The sequence below is a fragment of the Ylistrum balloti genome, unplaced genomic scaffold (assembly GCF_031769215.1).
Source record: "Ylistrum balloti isolate Yb309-2 unplaced genomic scaffold, AGI_CSIRO_Ybal_v1 Utg369886, whole genome shotgun sequence".
NCBI lineage: Eukaryota > Metazoa > Mollusca > Bivalvia > Pectinida > Pectinidae > Ylistrum > Ylistrum balloti.
The window spans coordinates 20,283-40,915 of NW_026782021.1; the positions used below are offsets into that span (position 1 = coordinate 20,283).

Consider the following 20,633-nt stretch of genomic DNA (forward strand, 5'->3'; position numbering starts at 1 on the left):
GTATTGTAGTGTCTTTAAGGCCTCTTTAGAGATTGAGACCTCAGTTTCAACTACTGATTATCATACAAATATAAAGAGCTTATAAATTTGACTTTCAGGGTAAAACCAGAAAAAAATGGCAGGAAATTGGACGGATGTAGAGCCCATGGTCAGTGTGTCACAACAGTTGTTTGTGGAAGCCAGTTATATCTAAAGTCATGTCATGTCTATTTCCTTGTCCATTCTGGGTAACGGGTACTTTGGAAATAAATATTTTGTTTTAATCTGTTTGGCCGTTTCTTCTGGCTTTCTTGTTTCACTTACAAGCTGCCTGTTGTGACACACTGATGGAGGACTGGGATTGGGGATAGTGTAACTTTATTTGAATATTACTTCATTGAATAGAAATGTGTTGTCTATCACTGGCAGCTTGTATAGTGTTACTACGTAAGATATATTTGATTGGATACCTTACTGATCAAAACATCCTCAATATTGACTTGTTGAAGACAGTAACCTTACCAACAATACCTGTTTAAACTGAATACCGAGTACACAACCTCCTCACCAGTAAATATTACTGAATACACAACCTCCTCACCAGGAAATATTACTGAATACACAACCTCCTCACCAGTAAATATTACTGAATACACAACCTCCTCATCAGTAAATATTACTGAATACACAACCTCCTCACCAGTAAATATTACTGAATACACAACCTCCTCACCAGTAAATATTACTGAATACACAACCTCCTCACCAGTAAATATTACTGAATACACAACCTCCTCGCCAGTAAATATTACTGAATACACAACCTCCTTACCAGTAAATATTGCTGAATACACAACCTCCTCACCAGTAAATATTACTGAATACACAACCTCCTCACCAGTAAATATTACTGAATACACAACTTCCTCACCAGTAAATATTACTGAATACAAATCCTCCTTACCAATAAAAACTACTGTACACACAACGTCCTCAACAACAGATGTTGCTGGACACACAACCTCCTCAACAACAGATGTTGCTGGACACATAACCTCCCCAACAATAGATGTTGCTGGACACACAACATTGTCAACAATAGATGTTGCTGGACACACAACCTCCCCAACAACAGATGTTGCTGGACACACAACCTCAACAACAGATGTTGCTGGACACAAAACCTCCCCAACAATAGATGTTGCTGGACACACAACCTCCTCAACAACAAATGTTGCTGGACACACAACCTCCCCAACAACAGATGTTGCTGGACACACAACCTCCCCAACAACAGATGTTGATGGACGCACAACATTGCCAACAATAGATGTTGCTGGACACCCAACCTCCTCAACAATAGATGTTGCTGGACACACAACTTCCTCAACAACAGATGTTGCTGGACACACAACCTTCTCAAAAACAGATGTTTCTTGACACACAACCTCCTCAAGAATAGATGTCGCTGGACACACAACCTCCTCAACAACAAATGTTGCTGGACACACAACCTTCTCAAAAACAGATGTTGCTGGACACACAACCTTCTCAAAAACAGATGTTGCTGGACACCCAATCTCCTGAACAACATATGTTGCTGGACACCCAATCTCCCCAACAACAGATGTTGCTTGACACACAACATTGTCAACAATAGATGTTGCTGGACACACAACCTCCTCAACAACAGATGTTGCTGGACACACAACCTTTTCAACAACAGATGTTGCTGAACACACAACCTACTCAACAACATATGTTGCTGGACACCCAACCTCCTGAACAACAGATGTTGCTGGACACACAACCTTCTCAACAATAGATATTGTGGGACACACAACCTCCTCAACAACATATGTTGCTGGACACCCAACCTCCTGAACAACAGATGTTGCTGGACACACAACCTTTTCAACAACAGATGTTGCTGGACACACAACCTTCTCAACAACAGATGTTGCTGGATACACAACCTCCCCAACAACAGATGTTGCTGGACACACAACCTCCCCAACAATAGATGTTAATGAACACACAACTTCCCCAACAATTAATATAACCAAGCAAATAACCCCCTCAGCAATAAACATTACTGCATATACAACCTTCTGAACAGTAGATGTTTTCAAACACTAGTGTCTTACGACCAGACACTTGTCTGCACATGCTTTTGCTAATAAGACAACTTCATTGATACTAAAGTAGAGTAATAAGGGATAAATCACATATTCCACATGACATCAGGTGTTGACTGTGTTCTGAGATTAATAGACTGAATATATACTGTAAAATCATTCATTTTTGTTGGAGTTTTATTTTCATTGATTTTGCGGGTACCTTAATCCACAAATTTATATATATCAACAAACTGTTAAAATTAGTATAAGTAGATGAATTGAGCTAAATTTAACCTCAAAATTGAATGTCTACAAAACGGTGCTTTTTGAAAGACCACAAAAAATTAAGCTCAATCAAATTTTGATTTGCAAGCAAATTAAAACCTCAGGTGCTTGAATGGATTGGTAGTCTTTTCAAAAATCTTAAGACCTGAGTAAGGTTACTCTAAATGAAACAATACATATTGTACATGTATTGTCGGTTAAAACCGTTGTGACTTTATTCAAGTCACTCGTGGAATAAAGAAAGAAAAGTGAGTTGTGTTGGTTAGGAATGGACATGATTCAAGTAGGACACTTGTATCTTATAGCTGTGAACTAATAAATAATAGTTTATTTAAAAAATTAGTGAATAACAAAATTGAAGATTCATTGAGTAGTGACACAATATCAATTCATTAAATAGATAAAGTTAATAATGACAAAATGAAATATAATTCTATATTATTGAAATAGTGAGAGAAACAAAAATGCTTTGGATGAAATAATTAATGTTTTCTCAGAATAAGACAGACCTGCAGCTGAACCTGCAGTATGTTGGAGCAGAGTATGGATTTAGGGTAAGGTCTTCAGTATTTCTGTTTTATTGAGCTACAATAACATTATTTAAAGCTTTACTTGTTATATAATGCTGTCTTAATTGACCCTTTCAAAGCCTTTTTGTCTTCTTATGGTATGCATAATTCATAGTCCCTTTAGTCACTTACATTATAGATTTCATAGTCTCCTTGTCACCATATAATATGCTTATTTCATACCCTTTTGTTTACCTTATAATATTCATATTTCATACCCTCTTGGTTACCATATAATATGCATTTTTCATACCCTCTTGGTTACCTTATAATATGTTTTGTTCATACCCTCTTGGTTACCTTATAATATGTTTTTTTCATACCCTCTTGGTTACCTTATAATATGTTTTTTTCATACCCTCTTGGTTACCTTATAATATGCATTTTTCATACCCTCTTGGTTACCTTATAATATGCATTTTCATACCCTCTTGGTTACCATATAATATGCATTTTCATACCCTCTTGGTTACCATATAACATGCATTTTTCATACCCTCTTGGTTACCTTATAATATGTTTTTTTCATACCCTCTTGGTTACCTTATAATATGCATTTTTCATACCCTCTTGGTTACCATATAATATGCATTTTTCATACCTTCTTGGTTACCATATAACATGCATTTTTCATACCCTCTTGGTTACCTTATAATATGTTTTTTTCATACCCTCTTCGTTACCATGTAATATGCATTTTTCATACCCTCTTGGTTACCTTATAATATGCATTTTTCATACCCTCTTGGTTACCATATAATATGCATTTTTCATACCCTCTTGGTTACCTTATAATATGTTTTTTTCATACCCTCTTCGTTACCACGTAATATGCATTTTTCATACCCTCTTGGTTACCTTATAATATGTTTTTTTCATACCCTCTTGGTTACCTTATAATATGTTTTGTTAATACCCTCTTGGTTACCTTATAATATGCATATTTCATAGCATCCTGGTCATTTTTAATTGTACATATTTCATATCCTCTTGGTTACCTTAAAATATCCCTATCTTATGGCCTTTTTAGGTGACCTGAGACAAAGCCTCGTTGTAACCTATTGCGTTCACCTTCATCTGGCATCTGCGTCCACAAACAATTTAACATTTTTTCACTTCTTCTCAAAAACTCCTGATCTGATTTCAATGAAATTCTACAGAAGTCTTCAATGGCCTAAGATGAACCAAAATTGTGAATGATACAGTCCCCACCACACAGGGACATGAGGAGTGGGGCCAGAAGTGGTCAGATTGACTCAGATTTTAAAAATCTTCTTCTCAACCTCCAGATATGGTAGAATCAAATACTCTTTATGAATGGAAACATCTTGAAGTGCTTTACCAAAATTGTGAATTTCATGGCCCAAGGGTCTCACATTGCCCTGTGGGAAGGGGTAAAGTTAACTATAGTTTAAATAGGAAAATTAGATTTTTTGAGCATAATTTGTTTAATTTCCATTGAAAGTTTTCAAACTTAGTTAGAATTATGAGTGACAGCTTGACGGTATGCCCATGTTAATCCTGGCTGACCTCCAGGGGCTGATTGGCAGAGCTAAAAGGGGTTCAATTGACTTCAATTTCAAAATCTTCTTCTCAACACCCAGGTATGGTAGATTCAGATGTTCTGTATGAATGAAAGCATCTTAAGGTTCTTTAATTACCAAAATGGGTCTCATATTTCTTCTAGGGAAAGTGTTTTTATACTTTATGTTAATTTTCATAGAAAAATTGCATTTTTGAGCATAATGTTGGTTTTTTTCTCATTGGAAATGACTTTGTAAGAATTATTAGTATAGGATGACAGTTTTGATGGTATGCATTTCTTGACACTGGCTTACTATATTCAGTGTCACAATTTCTGTTTCATGACATAACTAACCTTTAACCTTTATATTCAATATTGCTTATCTCGGTGACCATTAAGGTCATTAGGCCTCTTGTTGGCACCTTACCATATCCATATTTCATGTCTTCTATATGCATATTTTATGGCCAGTTTGTCACCTTACAGTATGCATATTTTATGGCGTGTTTGTCACCTTACAATATGCTTATTTCATTGTTTCTTTTTCACCTACTGGTATTGCATGGTCATAGCCTCTTAATTACTGAGCCTCATCACCTACTGGTACAGATATTTCATAGCCTCAGAGTCTACTACTGGTTTGCATAATGTTCACAAATTCATGTGAATATTCTTGACTTTTTATAATACTTTTCAGTTGATAATTTCACATATTGACTTATCTGCTTGTTTTGGAAAGGTATCTTGATTTTACACTTAAACTCTGCATTCATATAAATAAATATTTCATTTTCTTCATCTTTTTTGTGTTCAAATTCAATCAATTTATTGAATTACAGCTTAAAGGATGTTTTGTCATGTCTTGACATAATATACGTTCTCAAAAGATAATATAAAAACTGTTTGCAGATCAGAAGTGTTGGTGTGAATGAGAATGTGTCAGATGAAGTTTGGAATGAAACTGAGCTACACATTTTCAAGTTCCAGGAAGACAATTTCAGTACTGAGACAGGTAGATAGACTTTATATACTGTGCTTGGAGTTAGAAAAGGATGTGTAGGAAAAGTTAGGAATGAGAAAAGGAAATACTGTGAGACAAGTAGGAGGATAGAAAGTGCATTTTTTATTAAAGTATACTGAAAAAAATGTTATATTGATGTTATTTTCTTTAAAGTCTACAACAAAAATATATTCATTTTAACTAAATTTAAAAAAAAAGACATGCATTTTGATTTGCTGGTAAAATTGCCTATGGATTCCTTACAATGTATTCTGATGTATGCCATTGGCCTTATTTGGCTGACATATTGATAGTAGCACTGCAGCAATATTAAGGGAGATAACTGTACTTCATACATATTATTAGTCTAAATGTACCGTTTCATTTGACTTAAGATCTTTCATCCTAGAGTGAATAATATTCCAAGTGAATTAAATCCTGGTCAACTAAAGATAGGCTTAATCCATCATACCCATAATCCTCTATAATGTTATTTATTGATTAAAGAATGCAAAATAATTTTTAATTAAGTGTGATGTTATTTTGTCTCTTCATGATTTTGACAACCTTGCCACTATATCTGAGTCCATGACCAGACAAGCATGAAATATAGTTTTTCTTTTCATGTCACCAGGTAACAATGGCTGGGTGGACTTTTTAATTGTTGCCCTCGCTGTTACGGTGGTCTGTTTGGCTTGTATGAGTGCAGCATGGATACGTAAGAAACTTCACAGGCGTAAAAAACTTCCAAATTTACATGGACAGTTAGGGGCTGATGTAAATAACTATGAGATATTCCGCACACAGTAAGTGACCCAATTTCATAATATCAATGTTGTTTCTTGTTACCACTTATAATGCAAAATTACTAAACCATATACCATGCCTTACCAACTATATAAGTCCAAGGGTTCAACATAACACTTCTTACTCATAATCACAAATATTTGGTGAGCTTAGTACAGGACCATAAAATAGCATTGACTTATAACTGAACAGTTATATATACCAGTGGGCTTATCATCAGGTATGATCTTACAAGTTACTCTCTGGATAAGTTATCTCCCCTTATATAGGTTCATCTGCTTGACAAGTGTTTAGTCTTCTTACAAGATCCAGGCCACTCTGTCTGAATGACCATTACATAACTGTGTTGTGAAATCATTATTTCTGAGATCATTTCTAATATTATACAATTATGGCACTTGCTTTAGGTCAAGATGAAGATTAATGGAGAAAAATAACAAATATCGACTAAGGCCAAAATCCTCATATTGACAAAAATAAAGTGCCATTAATGTTTTATTACATTTCAGCAAAACATACCATTTAAATTGCATCTTATTCCGTCATATTCACCACAACTTCATGTATACAACATCTTTGATAAAACCTATTATACTCTTGTTCAGCTTGCTGGACATGTCTTATTGGCTAAAATTACACGATGTCATAGAACACTTGGACGAACATGCAATATGATGTTTTATCACTGTCATAGGGTGCAATTTGACGTTAAATTGAATAACACATGATCAATTGTAGATCAGTCAGTATTTGATATTAAACTGAAAATGTAATAATCATATTTGATACTTTGATTTTGACAGTTGTCTTTAATCACCCAGGTCTGTGTGATAAAATGTTAAATATACTTTGTGATGGTTTTCTCTACTGCTTAGGTCCAGTTTATCTTCCTTACTCACACCAGCAGTTGTACCAGATATGTGGGAACTGCCTCACAGCGGGATCAAGGTGGGCCCTGTTCTAGGTCAAGGGGCTTTTGGATTGGTCACCAAAGGACGCATTAGTGGATGTCTTCTTACTAACAGGAACATTCCCTTACCTCAGGAGGCTAGAAGAGAAGGAACAGAAATATCTGTGGCAATCAAAATGCTCAAAGGTAAAAAAGACCCACAGTAAACTTGGAAATTTATGCGTTAGGGAAATTTACACTAAATATGCAGCAGATGTTCAACTGTTTATCATGATTTATCATACATGTATATAGTACATTTACATCATAATTGATTACAGATACAGACGTTAAATTTAAACAAACAAGTCAAAGCTGGTAAACAACACATCATTCATAATGACTGACATGGTACTCAAATTGAATCCTCATGATTTGTGCTCACATTTTAGTGTAAATCATGTATGCATTACTAAGACAAGGCCATGTGGTTGGTTATCACAGAACAGTCGGCAATCACAGGAAACAACTTATTTTCAAAATATAAACTAAATACACAAAAGTACATCATTCAGGAAAATAACCGTCTCACGTACAGTTGACTAATTGAAATTGATCTATTTTTTTATGGCAGAAAATGTCAGAAAACCATTTAAGGTCAATACCAAAATCATCTCCCCTGTACTTTGTGTATCTTACCTGATCTTAGAAAGTTATTTCACTGTCACAATCACTATTTCTTTGGATGGAAATCCAATGTAAGTCACAAGCTTATTTCCAAAACTATTTAGGATAACTTTACTGATCACTGCTTATTAATCTTGCAGCCTTAAGAAGAAGTCTAGAAAGTGTTATTTCCTTATTTATGCTTTCACCATGGAAACATATACCCCAAATCACAAATTTTACTCTTTCTGAAGTATGTCTTCAAAATCCTTTTAATCTAACTACACAAATCTTCAGATATAGGACCTTGTGGGGTTACAGTGTCTTTCACTATGAATGAGTTCATTTTCCTTGTTGCTCCAATATTAATTGATTCCAAGTAGGTGTGTCTTTCATCATCTGCCTGAATGACTACATATACATGACTTTGTTATTCTAGAAAGAGTTTATGTATAATTGACTCAATAACTTGATGATATATCAAAAGATGATTTAAAAATTAGTCAAAAGTAAAAAGAAAAATGGACCAGTGTACCAACTTCCATGTCACATATTACAGCTGGAACTATTTTGAGAGTTTAACATTGCTGACATTTTAGATGATGATGACTGCTATCATAGGAGAGATTTTCTGCGAGAAATAGCTCTGATGAAAAAGATTGGCTACCATGCAAATGTGGTCAGCATGCTGGGATGCTGTACACTCTGTGATCCTGTGTGTGTCGTGGTGGAGCATATGCACAATGGGGACCTTCAGTCCTATCTGAAGGCCATCAGGAATTCAATGAGGGAGGTAAGAAATAGAAATTCCTGTTATCAGAAATAGATAACCCACCCTACTCTGATACAGACCAGTATCACGTCCCACCCTACTCTGATACAGAGATACAGACCAGTATCACATCCCACCCTACTCTGATACAGAGATACAGACCAGTATCACACCCTACTCTGATACAGACCCCACTCCTACAGACCAGTATCACTCCCACCCTACTCTGATACAGACCAGTATCACACACCCTACTCTGATACAGACTCTGATACAGACCAGTATCACATCCCACCCTACTCTGATACAGACCAGTATCACATCCCACCCTACTCTGATACAGAGATACAGACCAGTATCACATCCCACCCTACTCTGATACAGAGATACAGACCAGTATCACACCCTACTCTGATACAGAGATACAGACCAGTATCACATCCCACCCTACTCTGATACAGAGATACAGACCAGTATCACATCCCACCCTACTCTGATACAGAGATACAGACCAGTATCACATCCCACTCTGATACTGATACAGACCAGTATCACATCCCACCCTACTCTGATACAGACCAGTATCACATCCCACCCTACTCTGATACAGACCAGTATCACATCCCACCCTACTCTGATACAGACCAGTATCACATCCCACCCTACTCTGATACAGACCAGTATCACATCCCACCCTACTGATACTGATACAGACCAGTATCACATCCCACCCTACTCTGATACAGACCAGTATATCACATGATACAGACCACCCTACTCTGATACAGACCAGTATCACATCCCACCCTACTCTGATACAGACCAGTATCACATCCCACCTACTCTGATCCTGATACAGACCAGTATCACATCCCACCCTACTCTGATACAGACCAGTATCACATCCCACCCTACTCTGATACAGACCAGTATCACATCCCACCCTACTCTGATACAGACCAGTATCACATTCCACCCTACTCTGATACAGACCAGTATCACATCCCACCCTACTCTGATACAGACCAGTATCACATTCCACCCTACTCTGATACAGACCAGTATCACATCCCACCCTACTCTGATACAGACCAGTATCACAACCCACCCTACTCTGATACAGACCAGTATCACATACCACCATACTCTGATACAGACCAGTATCACATCCCACCCTACTCTGATACAGACCAGTATTACGTCCCACCCTTCTCTGATACAGATCAGTATCACGTCCCACCCTACTCTGATACAGACACTATCACATCCCACCCTACTCCAATACAGACCAGTATCACAACCCACCTACTCTGATACAGACCAGTATCACATCCCACTCTGATACAGACCAGTATCACATCCCACCCTACTCTGATACAGACCAGTATCACATCCCACCCTACTCTGATACAGACCAGTATCACATCCCACCCTACTCTGATACAGACCAGTATCACATCCCACCCTACCTGATACAGACCAGTATCACATCCCACCCTACTCTGATACAGACCAGTATCACATCCCACACACTGATACAGACCAGTATCACATCCCACTCTGATACAGACCAGTATCACATCCCACCCTACTCTGATACAGACCAGTATCACATCCCACTCTGATACAGACCAGTATCACATCCCACTCTGATACAGACCAGTATCACATCCCACCCTTCTCTGATACAGACCAGTATCACATCCCACTCTGATACAGACCAGTATCACATCCCACCTTACTCTGATACAGACCAGTATCACATCCCACCCTACTCTGATACAGACCAGTATCACATTCCACCCTACTCTGATACAGACCAGTATCACATCCCATCCTACTCTGATACAGACCACTATCACATCCCATCCTACTCTGATACAGACCAGTATCACATTCCACCCTACTCTGATACAGACCAGTATCACATCCCACCCTACTCTGATACAGACCAGTATCACATCCCACCCTACTCTGATACAGACCAGTATCACATCCCACCTTACTCTGATACAGACCAGTATCACATCCCACCCTACTCTGATACAGACCAGTATCACATCCCACCCTACTCTGATACAGACCAGTATCACATCCCACCCTACTCTGATACAGACCAGTATCACATCCCACCCTACTCTGATACAGACCAGTATCACATCCCACCATACTCTGATACACCATCCCACCCTACTCTGATACAGACCAGTATCACATCCCACCCAACTCTGATACAGACCAGTATCACATCCCACCCTACTCTGATACAGACCAGTATCACATCCCACCCTACTCTGATACAGACCAGTATCACATTCCACCTTACTCTGATACAGACCAGTATCACATCCCACCTTACTCTGATACAGACCAGTATCACATTCCAGCCTACTCTGATACAGACCAGTATCACATTCCACCCTACTCTGATACAGACCAGTATCACATCCCACCCTACTCTGATACAGACCAGTATCACATCCCCCCCTACTCTGATACAGACCAGTATCACATCCCACCTTACTCTGATACAGACCAGTATCACATCCCACTCTGATACAGACCAGTATCACATCCCACCCTACTCTGATACAGACCAGTATCACATCCCACCCTTCTCTGATACAGACCAGTATCACATCCCACCCTACTCTGATACAGACCAGTATCACATCCCACCCTACTCTGATACAGACCAGTATCACATCCCACCCTACTCTGATACAGACCAGTATCACATCCCACCCTACTCTGATACAGACCAGTATCACATCCCACCCTACTCTGATACAGACCAGTATCACATCCCACCCTACTCTGATACAGACCAGTATCACATCCCACCCTACTCAGATACAGACCAGTATCACATCCCAGCCTTCTCTGATACAGACACTATCACATCCCATCCTACTCTGATACAGACCAGTATCACATCCCACCCTACTCTGATACAGACCAGTATCACATCCCACCTTACTCTGATACAGACCAGTATCACATCCCACCCTTCTCTGATACAGACCAGTATCACATCCCACCCTACTCTGATACAGACCAGTATCACATTCCACCCTACTCTGATACAGACCAGTATCACATTCCACCTTACTCTGATACAGACCAGTATCACATCCCACCTTACTCTGATACAGACCAGTATCACATCCCACCCTACTCTGATACAGACCAGTATCACATCCCACCCTACTCTGATACAGACCAGTATCACATCCCACCCTTCTCTGATACAGACCAGTATCACATCCCACCCTACTCTGATACAGACCAGTATCACATCCCACCCTACTCTGATACAGACCAGTATCACATCCCACCCTACTCTGATACAGACCAGTATCACATCCCACCTTACTCTGATACAGACCAGTATCACATCCCACCTTACTCTGATACAGACCAGTATCACATCCCACCTTACTCTGATACAGACCAGTATCACATCCCACCCTACTCTGATACAGACCAGTATCACATCCCACCCTTCTCTGATACAGACCAGTATCATGTCCCACCCTACTCTGATACAGACCAGTATCACATCCCACCCTTCTCTGATACAGACCAGTATCACGTCCCACCCTACTCAGATCAGAATTACATCCAACTGTTCTCTAATATAGACCAGCTCTACATGCACTCTTTAGTGATACATAACCCATACTTTATATCTCACTTTGATACACTGACAAGCTTATTATTTGAAGATTATATGGTCTTACAGATTTGCCATTATCTTTAACTTTTGTATTATTAAACAGATAGAAAAATGCTGCCTTTTTATTTGGGACCAATTTATCTGAAATACTTTCAAATTATATTGCTGTTTAGGTTGAAGACAAAGGGAAACAACTCCTGCAAGCTTAGTGTATATTGAATCTATTTGCTTGTACTTCATACAATATGTGCATTTGTATAATAACATGTTAGAGTGCTTTTATTTATTATCTATTCCTTCATCTTCCATATCAATCTCTATTCCACCTAAGAAACATTTACTTTAAATCTGATAAGTAAATTTGTCGGTTGTATAGAAACCTGATCGCTGGGAAAACTTTTATTCAGACCAAACATTGGACATTGTGTAATACATTTAACATAGATGAGCCTTTTGTTGTGGAGAGATATTGGTGATTCAATTATGATTGTGGTAATTTGTTTGCAGCGGGACCACACACAGCAAGGCTATGTCAACAGGGATGCAGATCTCCTTGGTCCCACGGACCTGCTGTCCTTTGCCCGACAAATCTCCATAGGCATGGTACGCAGAAGCTTTTTTACATTTTCCATGTTGATTGTTTGGGTACTCTCCCTTTTATTTTGAAATTATTGACATCTTAAATAGCCAGATAGTTGTGATGTCTTTTACACTGCAAGCTTCTCCATGAGTCTTATTGCCTGGGAGACATCGTATTAGTTGTGAGTGAAGTCTTAACACATTAGCTCTTAATTCATTATTATAACTTAAATGTAGGAGCTTAATTTTTACCTTGATAAAGGGGAAAGTTAGCAAAGGCACTTCAAAAAGTAAAGTTACAAAACTTAGTAGAATAATTAATTGGCAGTCAATTATATTCCTGTGACCTGAAAGTATACTCTTTATTGTTCTTCACATAATACAACAGAAAAAAGATCCAACGTCCGATACAGGCAAATCAGTATAGATGGTAATTCCTTAGTTCATTCTCACTACTTCATTCTCTTCTTCACTAGTAAATTGAAAATTTCAAACACTTCTAAATCAGGAATCATATTAATTTTTTTTATGTAGACATATTATACTGGTTCAAATAGTTTTGCAGTTCAACAAAATAAGATGTGGTTCAGAAGAGTACAACAAGATACAAAGTCAGAAGCATGATAGCTGTATCTGGCAGGACATAGTACAGTCCCAAACCTGGGACTCCTGATCATATCTTTAGTCATACCATTTTGCCTCTATTAGACCTTGATGAATATTCAGGGGACACAATTATACAAAGGTTAAGAAATATTCAATTTTTATGAAATTTCTCTGTGATTTCTCAACCTTTTTTTGTATTCTCTCACCTTTAGATTCATCATTTTATTCCGGATTGTGACTTCCATAAACCTGTAATTAATTCAGTTAAACCAAATAGGGTATGTTAGTATTATGGAAAATATAATACAAAGATTGAATCTGAATGATCACATAATCAAACTGGTTACAAATGATTCCCTATATCTGACTGATTCCTTTCTGAGGATAATATTGTAAGTTTTACCTAATATCATTAGGTGTATATTTTAATGATGTTGATGACCAGGCCAAGTAGGAATATGTTTGAATGAGGTCACTAAGAAATACCCCTCATCAATAGGTATGTTACATTGCAACATTTCTTTAGTGGATTATAGTCAAGTAAGGTATACTACCAGGTATGCTAGAAACTCCTTACAGGATCTAGAGAATTGTTCACTGCCCACATCAGGATCTAGAGAATTGTTCACTGCCCACATCAGGATCTAGAGAATTGTTCACAGCCCACATCAGGATCTAGAGAATTGTTCACTGCCCACATCAGGATCTAGAGAATTGTTCACTGCCCACGTCAGGATCTAGAGAATTGTTCACTGCCCACATCAGGATCTAGAGAATTGTTCACTGCCCACGTCAGGATCTAGAGAATTGTTCACTGAGGAAGAAATGTTCACTGCCCACATCAGGATCTAGAGAATTGTTCACTGCCCACATCAGGATCTAGAGAATTGTTCACTGCCCACATCAGGATCTGGAGAATTGTTCACTGCCCACATCAGGATCTAGAGAAATGTTCACTGCCCACATCAGGATCTAGAGAATTGTTCACTGCCCACATAAGGATCTAGAGAATTGTTCACAGCCCACATCAGGATCTAGAGAATTGTTCACTGCCCACATCAGGATCTAGAGAATTGTTCACTGCCCACATCAGGATCTAGAGAATTGTTCACAGCCCACATAAGGATCTAGAGAATTGTTCACTGCCCACATCAGGATCTAGAGAATTGTTCACTGCCCACATCAGGATCTAGAGAATTGTTCACTGCCCACGTCAGGATCTAGAGAATTGTTCACTGCCCACATCAGGATCTAGAGAATTGTTCACTGCCCACATCAGGATCTAGAGAATTGTTCACAGCCCACATCAGGATCTAGAGAATTGTTCACTGCCCACATCAGGATCTAGAGAATTGTTCACTGCCCACGTCAGGATCTAGAGAATTGTTCACTGCCCACATCAGGATCTAGATAAATGTTCACTGCCCACATCAGGATCTAGAGAATTGTTCACTGCCCACATAAGGATCTAGAGAATTGTTCACTGCCCACATCAGGATCTAGAGAATTGTTCACTGCCCTCATCAGGATCTAGAGAATTGTTCACAGCCCACATCAGGATCTAGAGAATTGTTCACTGCCCACATCAGGATCTAGAGAATTGTTTACAGCCCACATAAGGATCTAGAGAATTGTTCACTGCCCACATCAGGATCTAGAGAATTGTTCACTGCCCACATCAGGATCTAGAGAATTGTTCACTGCCCACATCAGGATCTAGAGAATTGTTCACTGCCCACATCAGGATCTAGAGAATTGTTCACTGCCCACATAAGGATCTAGAGAAATGTTCACTGCCCACATCAGGATCTAGAGAATTGTTCACTGCCCACATCAGGATCTAGAGAATTGTTCACTGCCCACATCAGGATCTAGAGAATTGTTCACTGCCCACATCAGGATCTAGAGAATTGTTCACTGCCCACATCAGGATCTAGAGAAATGTTCACTGCCCACATCAGGATCTAGAGAATTGTTCACTGCCCACATCAGGATCTAGAGAATTGTTCACAGCCCACATCAGGATCTAGAGAATTGTTCACTGCCCACATCAGGATCTAGAGAATTGTTCACAGCCCACATCAGGATCTAGAGAATTGTTCACTGCTCACAGCCCACATCAGGATCTAGAGAATTGTTCACTGCCCACATAAGGATCTAGAGAATTGTTCACTGCCCACATCAGGATCTAGAGAATTGTTCACTGCCCTCATCAGGATCTAGAGAATTGTTCACAGCCCACATCAGGATCTAGAGAATTGTTCACTGCCCACATCAGGATCTAGAGAATTGTTCACAGCCCACATAAGGATCTAGAGAATTGTTCATTGCCCACATCAGGATCTAGAGAATTGTTCACTGCCCACCTCAGGATCTACAGAATAGTTCCACAGCTCACCAAGACCCAAAGGTCACAGCATCAAGCTATATATAGTGTGGCACAATTATCTGAGACCTAGAAGTCTGAATACTTAAGAATTTAATGTATGGCACATCTATGTAAGATCTAGAGGTCTGGACACCTCAGGGTGTATTGTGACATATATGTAACTAAGACCTCAAGATCTTGTGTGTAGCATATCTGTCTTAGATTAAAAGGTCTGGATACCTCAGGGTGTAGTGTGTAGAACATCAATTTTTGATCTAGAAGCCATTGCACCTCTAGATCAAGTGTGTGGCACATCTATCTTAGATCTAGAGTCCAAAGTACCTCTAGATCTAGTGTGTGGCACATCTGTCTTAGATAAAGAGTCCAGAGCACCTCAACATCTAGTGTGTGGCACATCTATCTTAGACCTAGAGTCCAGAACACCTCTAGATCTAGTGTGTGGCACATCTATCTTAGATCTAATGTCCAGAGCACCTCTACATCTAGTGTGGCACATCTATCTTAGGTCTAGTGTCCAGAGCACCTCTAGACCTAGTGTGTGGCACATCTATCTTAGATCTAGAAGCCATTGCACCTCTAGATCTAGTGTGTGGCACATCTATCTTAGATCTAGAGTCCAGAGCACCTCTAGATCTAGTGTGGCACATCTATCTTAGATCTAGAGTCCAGAACACCTCTACATCTAGTGTGGCACATCTATCTTAGGTCTAGTGTCCAGAGCACCTCTAGACCTAGTGTGTGGCACATCTATCTTAGATCTAGAGTCCAGAGCACCTCTACATCTAGTGTGGCACATCTGTCTTAGATCTAGAGTCCAGAGCACCTATAGATCTAGTGTGTGGCACATCTATCTTAGATCTAGAGTCCAGAGCACCTCTAGATCTAGTGTGGCACATCTATCTTAGATCTAGAGTCCAGAGCACCTCTACATCTAGTGTGGCACATCTATCTTAGATCTCGAGTCCAGAGCACCTATAGATCTAGTGTGTGGCACATCTATCTTAGATCTAGAGTCCAGAGCACCTCTACATCTAGTGTGGCACGTCTATCTTAGATGTAGAGTCCAGAGCACCTATAGATCTAGTGTGTGGCACATCTATCTTAGATCTAGAGCCCAGAGCACCTATAGATCTAGTGTGTGGCACATTTATCTTAGATCTAGAGTCCAGAGCACCTCTAGATCTAGTGTGGCACATCTTAGATTTGTTGGCCTTGATACCGCATGATCTAGTGGACACTTTCATTTTAGAACTAGAGGTCTGGTAACCTAAGGATATAGTTTGGCACATCTATCTTAGATCTAGAGGCATAGACACCCCAGTATCTTGTGAGGTACATCTATCTTAGAACTTAAGGTCCAGACATTTCCGGATCTAGTGTGTAGAATAACCATCTTAGAACTGGAGGCCAGGATACCACATGATCTATTTTGTGGCAAATCTATCTCAGATTTAAAGGCCTGTCTATCTTGTGATCTTGATATGGGATACTAATCACTTTAAGATTTAGGGATATGTCCTACTCCCAATATCTAGAGAATGTTTGACACTATCCATTTTAGATCTAGTGAACTGGGCATTGCCCATCAAAAGATGTACAGAACTGGACATATCCTACCTCAAGATGTAGAGTACACTTTGATAGCTAGCAGGGCATAGTCATATTTTGCTTATCATAATGAAAAATAAATGGCCTTTTGATTGCTCTCTCCTGCAGACATTTGGCATTTAGTTCTTTATCCATTAAAACATTGAGCTAGTTATGTACTTAAATGCTATATGGCCTATTGACAGAAGGTTGTGTGTAGAGCAGGATGGGCCAGCCCTGTGGCACAGCATGATTAATGGCTACTATCTCTGGCCAGATCACTGTTGACCCACCCAGATGCGGGTGGGATCAAAACCAGATAATATGCCCAACATTCAGACATGTCTGATGATGAAAAAACTCTAATTTTATCTTTTGATTACAGGCAAAATATGTTTTAAAAAACTGACAGTCGCAAAAAGCTACCATAAATCAGAAAAGGATTTGAAGCTATGTGAGCAACTGTAACTGAGAAATAGGATCTCTTAATGTCTATCCCACAGGGACTTATAGCTTAAACGATTTATAATTGTGATAAATCTTCTACAAATTAGTAAATACTATATTACTGTTTAAAAAGAAGAGGCACTGTGGATAGCATTCTGTTTTAAAAGTTTTCAACATATAACACTAGAGGTAATACAAGTTTACTTGTTGAACTTTTTAACTGCATGTGAAAAAACATTAAGACTCAGAAGAGGTGTCATTAATTTTTCTTCAAATCTAAAGCACCAGAGAACAGTACTTTAATCAATAAAGAATTATTACATTATGAAGTGACTAATTAAATATTTCTTGAAGATGTATTTTGTACATGGAATTCTACTGACATTCTCATACTGAAATTTTTTTAAGTATTTGAGGGTTGTAGTGTTTTTCTACCGATCTGTCTGTCTATCCTCTGATTTCAATTTTTTAGTTCACTGCCCTAGAGCAAGTGAGTTTATGTCTTGGTTTGATATCTAGCACCAACTTTAACCTTAAAACAACCTCTTTTTAATAACTAAAAATAATTAAATGAATGACCTTGACCTATTTTCAAGATCACAGAGATCAGATGTCATGAAGTCTTCAAACAATTTCTGAGCAACTAGAAGTCTTAGGGTGCTGACATTGGGCCTGCTGCATGATGGGATATATAACCTTAACCAGCTTCCAAGGTCACAGGTGTCAGATGTCTTAGAATATTTAAAAAGCTTCTTTTTACTACCCTATAGGCACTGGGTCATGATTTTTGTTGTTCGGTAGCAGTATACTTGAGAATGTGCTTTCAGGTTGGGAGAAATTGACTATTTAACATGATCTTTTTCTGAAGCTCCAGAACAGCTGAATGCTTCAGGCTCATTGGGCCTTGTTTTTTCCCCAATAATGCCTAACTGATATTGAAAGGAAATTTATTATGTGACTGTGTGATAGGAACCACTGGTCAAATATAACTTTCTCATCCTGATCTTTGTGTTTGATAGAGTAATTTCTTTGCTCTATGCCCCACCTTTTTTATGACATGAGCAAATATTGTTGCTACTAGCCATCATTTAGTCATGCTGTGTTTCCACTACTACACTCTTAAGCAGTTTGAGATAATTGAATTGAAATTTATTAAGTTGTATGATGAAAAGATGATAGTCAAGTTGCTGTTTGGTTCAAATCAATGGCCCTCAAACTTAAAACATTTCAAGAAGTAACTAGTTTCTGCTAATTTTCTTAAGAATCATAGAAATATTAAGTTTACTTTCATTTGCTCTGAGCGACATGAGATGTTGAACTGAAATATGAGCTGTAGTTGTATTAGTTATAAGATGTATGTGTTATTGCTGTTGAACTTAAAATAAAATGAAAGAAATCCGCTGTTCACAGTCCATTTCTCAGAGCTGGATTGTGATTTTAACTCACATTTAGCAAGTAAATGCATTATAAAAAGATCTGGTTTATAATCTTAATATCATACATTTCATTGAGTCCTGGACGGCAATATTGAGAGATGTATTTTTTTCTTACTAATTTTTAATCTTCGTTGTTTTTATTAAGTTTATTTATTTATTAATTTTTTTTTTGTGTTGTGTGTATACGGATAGCATTGAAGTTAAGGGTTTTATATCAAATCAAAGTCAAGTGGTATATATTTAAAGGCTATTTGGGGCTGGTAGAGGCAACATCAAGCAGACATGTATTGGTTCAACAATGCTCAGTATGTTTGTTCTAAACACTTTGAAGACCTAGCACTGTTAAGAATATTAAATGATACTTTACATGTATATATTCAAAATTATAATATGAAAACCTTGTTTTTTCTGATTACTCAGCAAAGATCTCTAAATACATACACATACAGTAAGATTACCACTGTTTCCACAGAAAAAAGAAGTAGATTCAGAAATATAAAACACAGGTGAAAACTGTAAATACCCTTGATGAGCATGGACTGAAAATCTTGGTGATATGGCTTGTTTGTTATAAGGTGATATTTTTTTTATATGAAGGTGATATTATTGTATCTGTCCTTTTGTAATATTTTTGTGATGTTCTCGGCTCTGTCCTTGGATGATGTTTCTTGGTTTGTCTTTCGGTGATATTTGAATGACTGTCCTTTGCAGATTTATTTATGCTTGTCCTTAATTTAGTTTTATTTTTTTCTGCCTTCTTGACTGAATGAACACCTGTGCTCTATATTCATATTGTCCTCTGTGACTTGGTACTTTTGTTTGGTTCTATTCTGTCATGCAAATTAAACTTAAGAAAACATTAAAGAATTTTAACAAATGATTCCCGTGCAGTGTCATTCAACACTTAGACATTGTCTGTTGATTCTTTTACTTTTATGTCGCATGAATTACATCTTTGTTACATATCAAAGGTTTGGAAGTGTATTCTGTTTTTTGGTAGATAAAAAAAGGAAAAATGTTTTCTTGGAGCTAAATTATAGCTGTCATCCTTATGAAAATGAAGCATGTAAAATTTGACCTTTATTGTGTATGATTTGCAATAATACACTTCAACATTCATTCATTTAGTCCAGGTGAGGTGTTGGTTTGTCCTCTCACTCACTGTGTCCCTCCACGCCTCGCTTCTTTTTCCATACCTCATTAACCTGTAAGATCAGCTATTCATACCTGATTTTTATCTTGTGCCCATTTACAATAAGTTAGGGCCTTGAATTGAAACATAGTGTGACACTTTATAC

General features: G+C 38.1%; 1 protein-coding gene across 1 annotated transcript in view; it reads left to right on the plus strand.

Annotated features, from left to right (window-relative positions):
• The window catches only part of LOC132546348 (uncharacterized), a 104,950-nt gene that overhangs the window by 17,957 nt on the left and 66,360 nt on the right, over positions 1-20,633 (plus strand). Inside the window, exons 16-21 of the mRNA XM_060210061.1 lie at positions 2,882-2,938; positions 5,388-5,490; positions 6,113-6,284; positions 7,161-7,381; positions 8,440-8,633; positions 12,799-12,894. Coding sequence (XP_060066044.1) covers positions 2,882-2,938; positions 5,388-5,490; positions 6,113-6,284; positions 7,161-7,381; positions 8,440-8,633; positions 12,799-12,894 — 843 coding nt within the window. The remainder of the gene's footprint in view (positions 1-2,881; positions 2,939-5,387; positions 5,491-6,112; positions 6,285-7,160; positions 7,382-8,439; positions 8,634-12,798; positions 12,895-20,633) is intronic.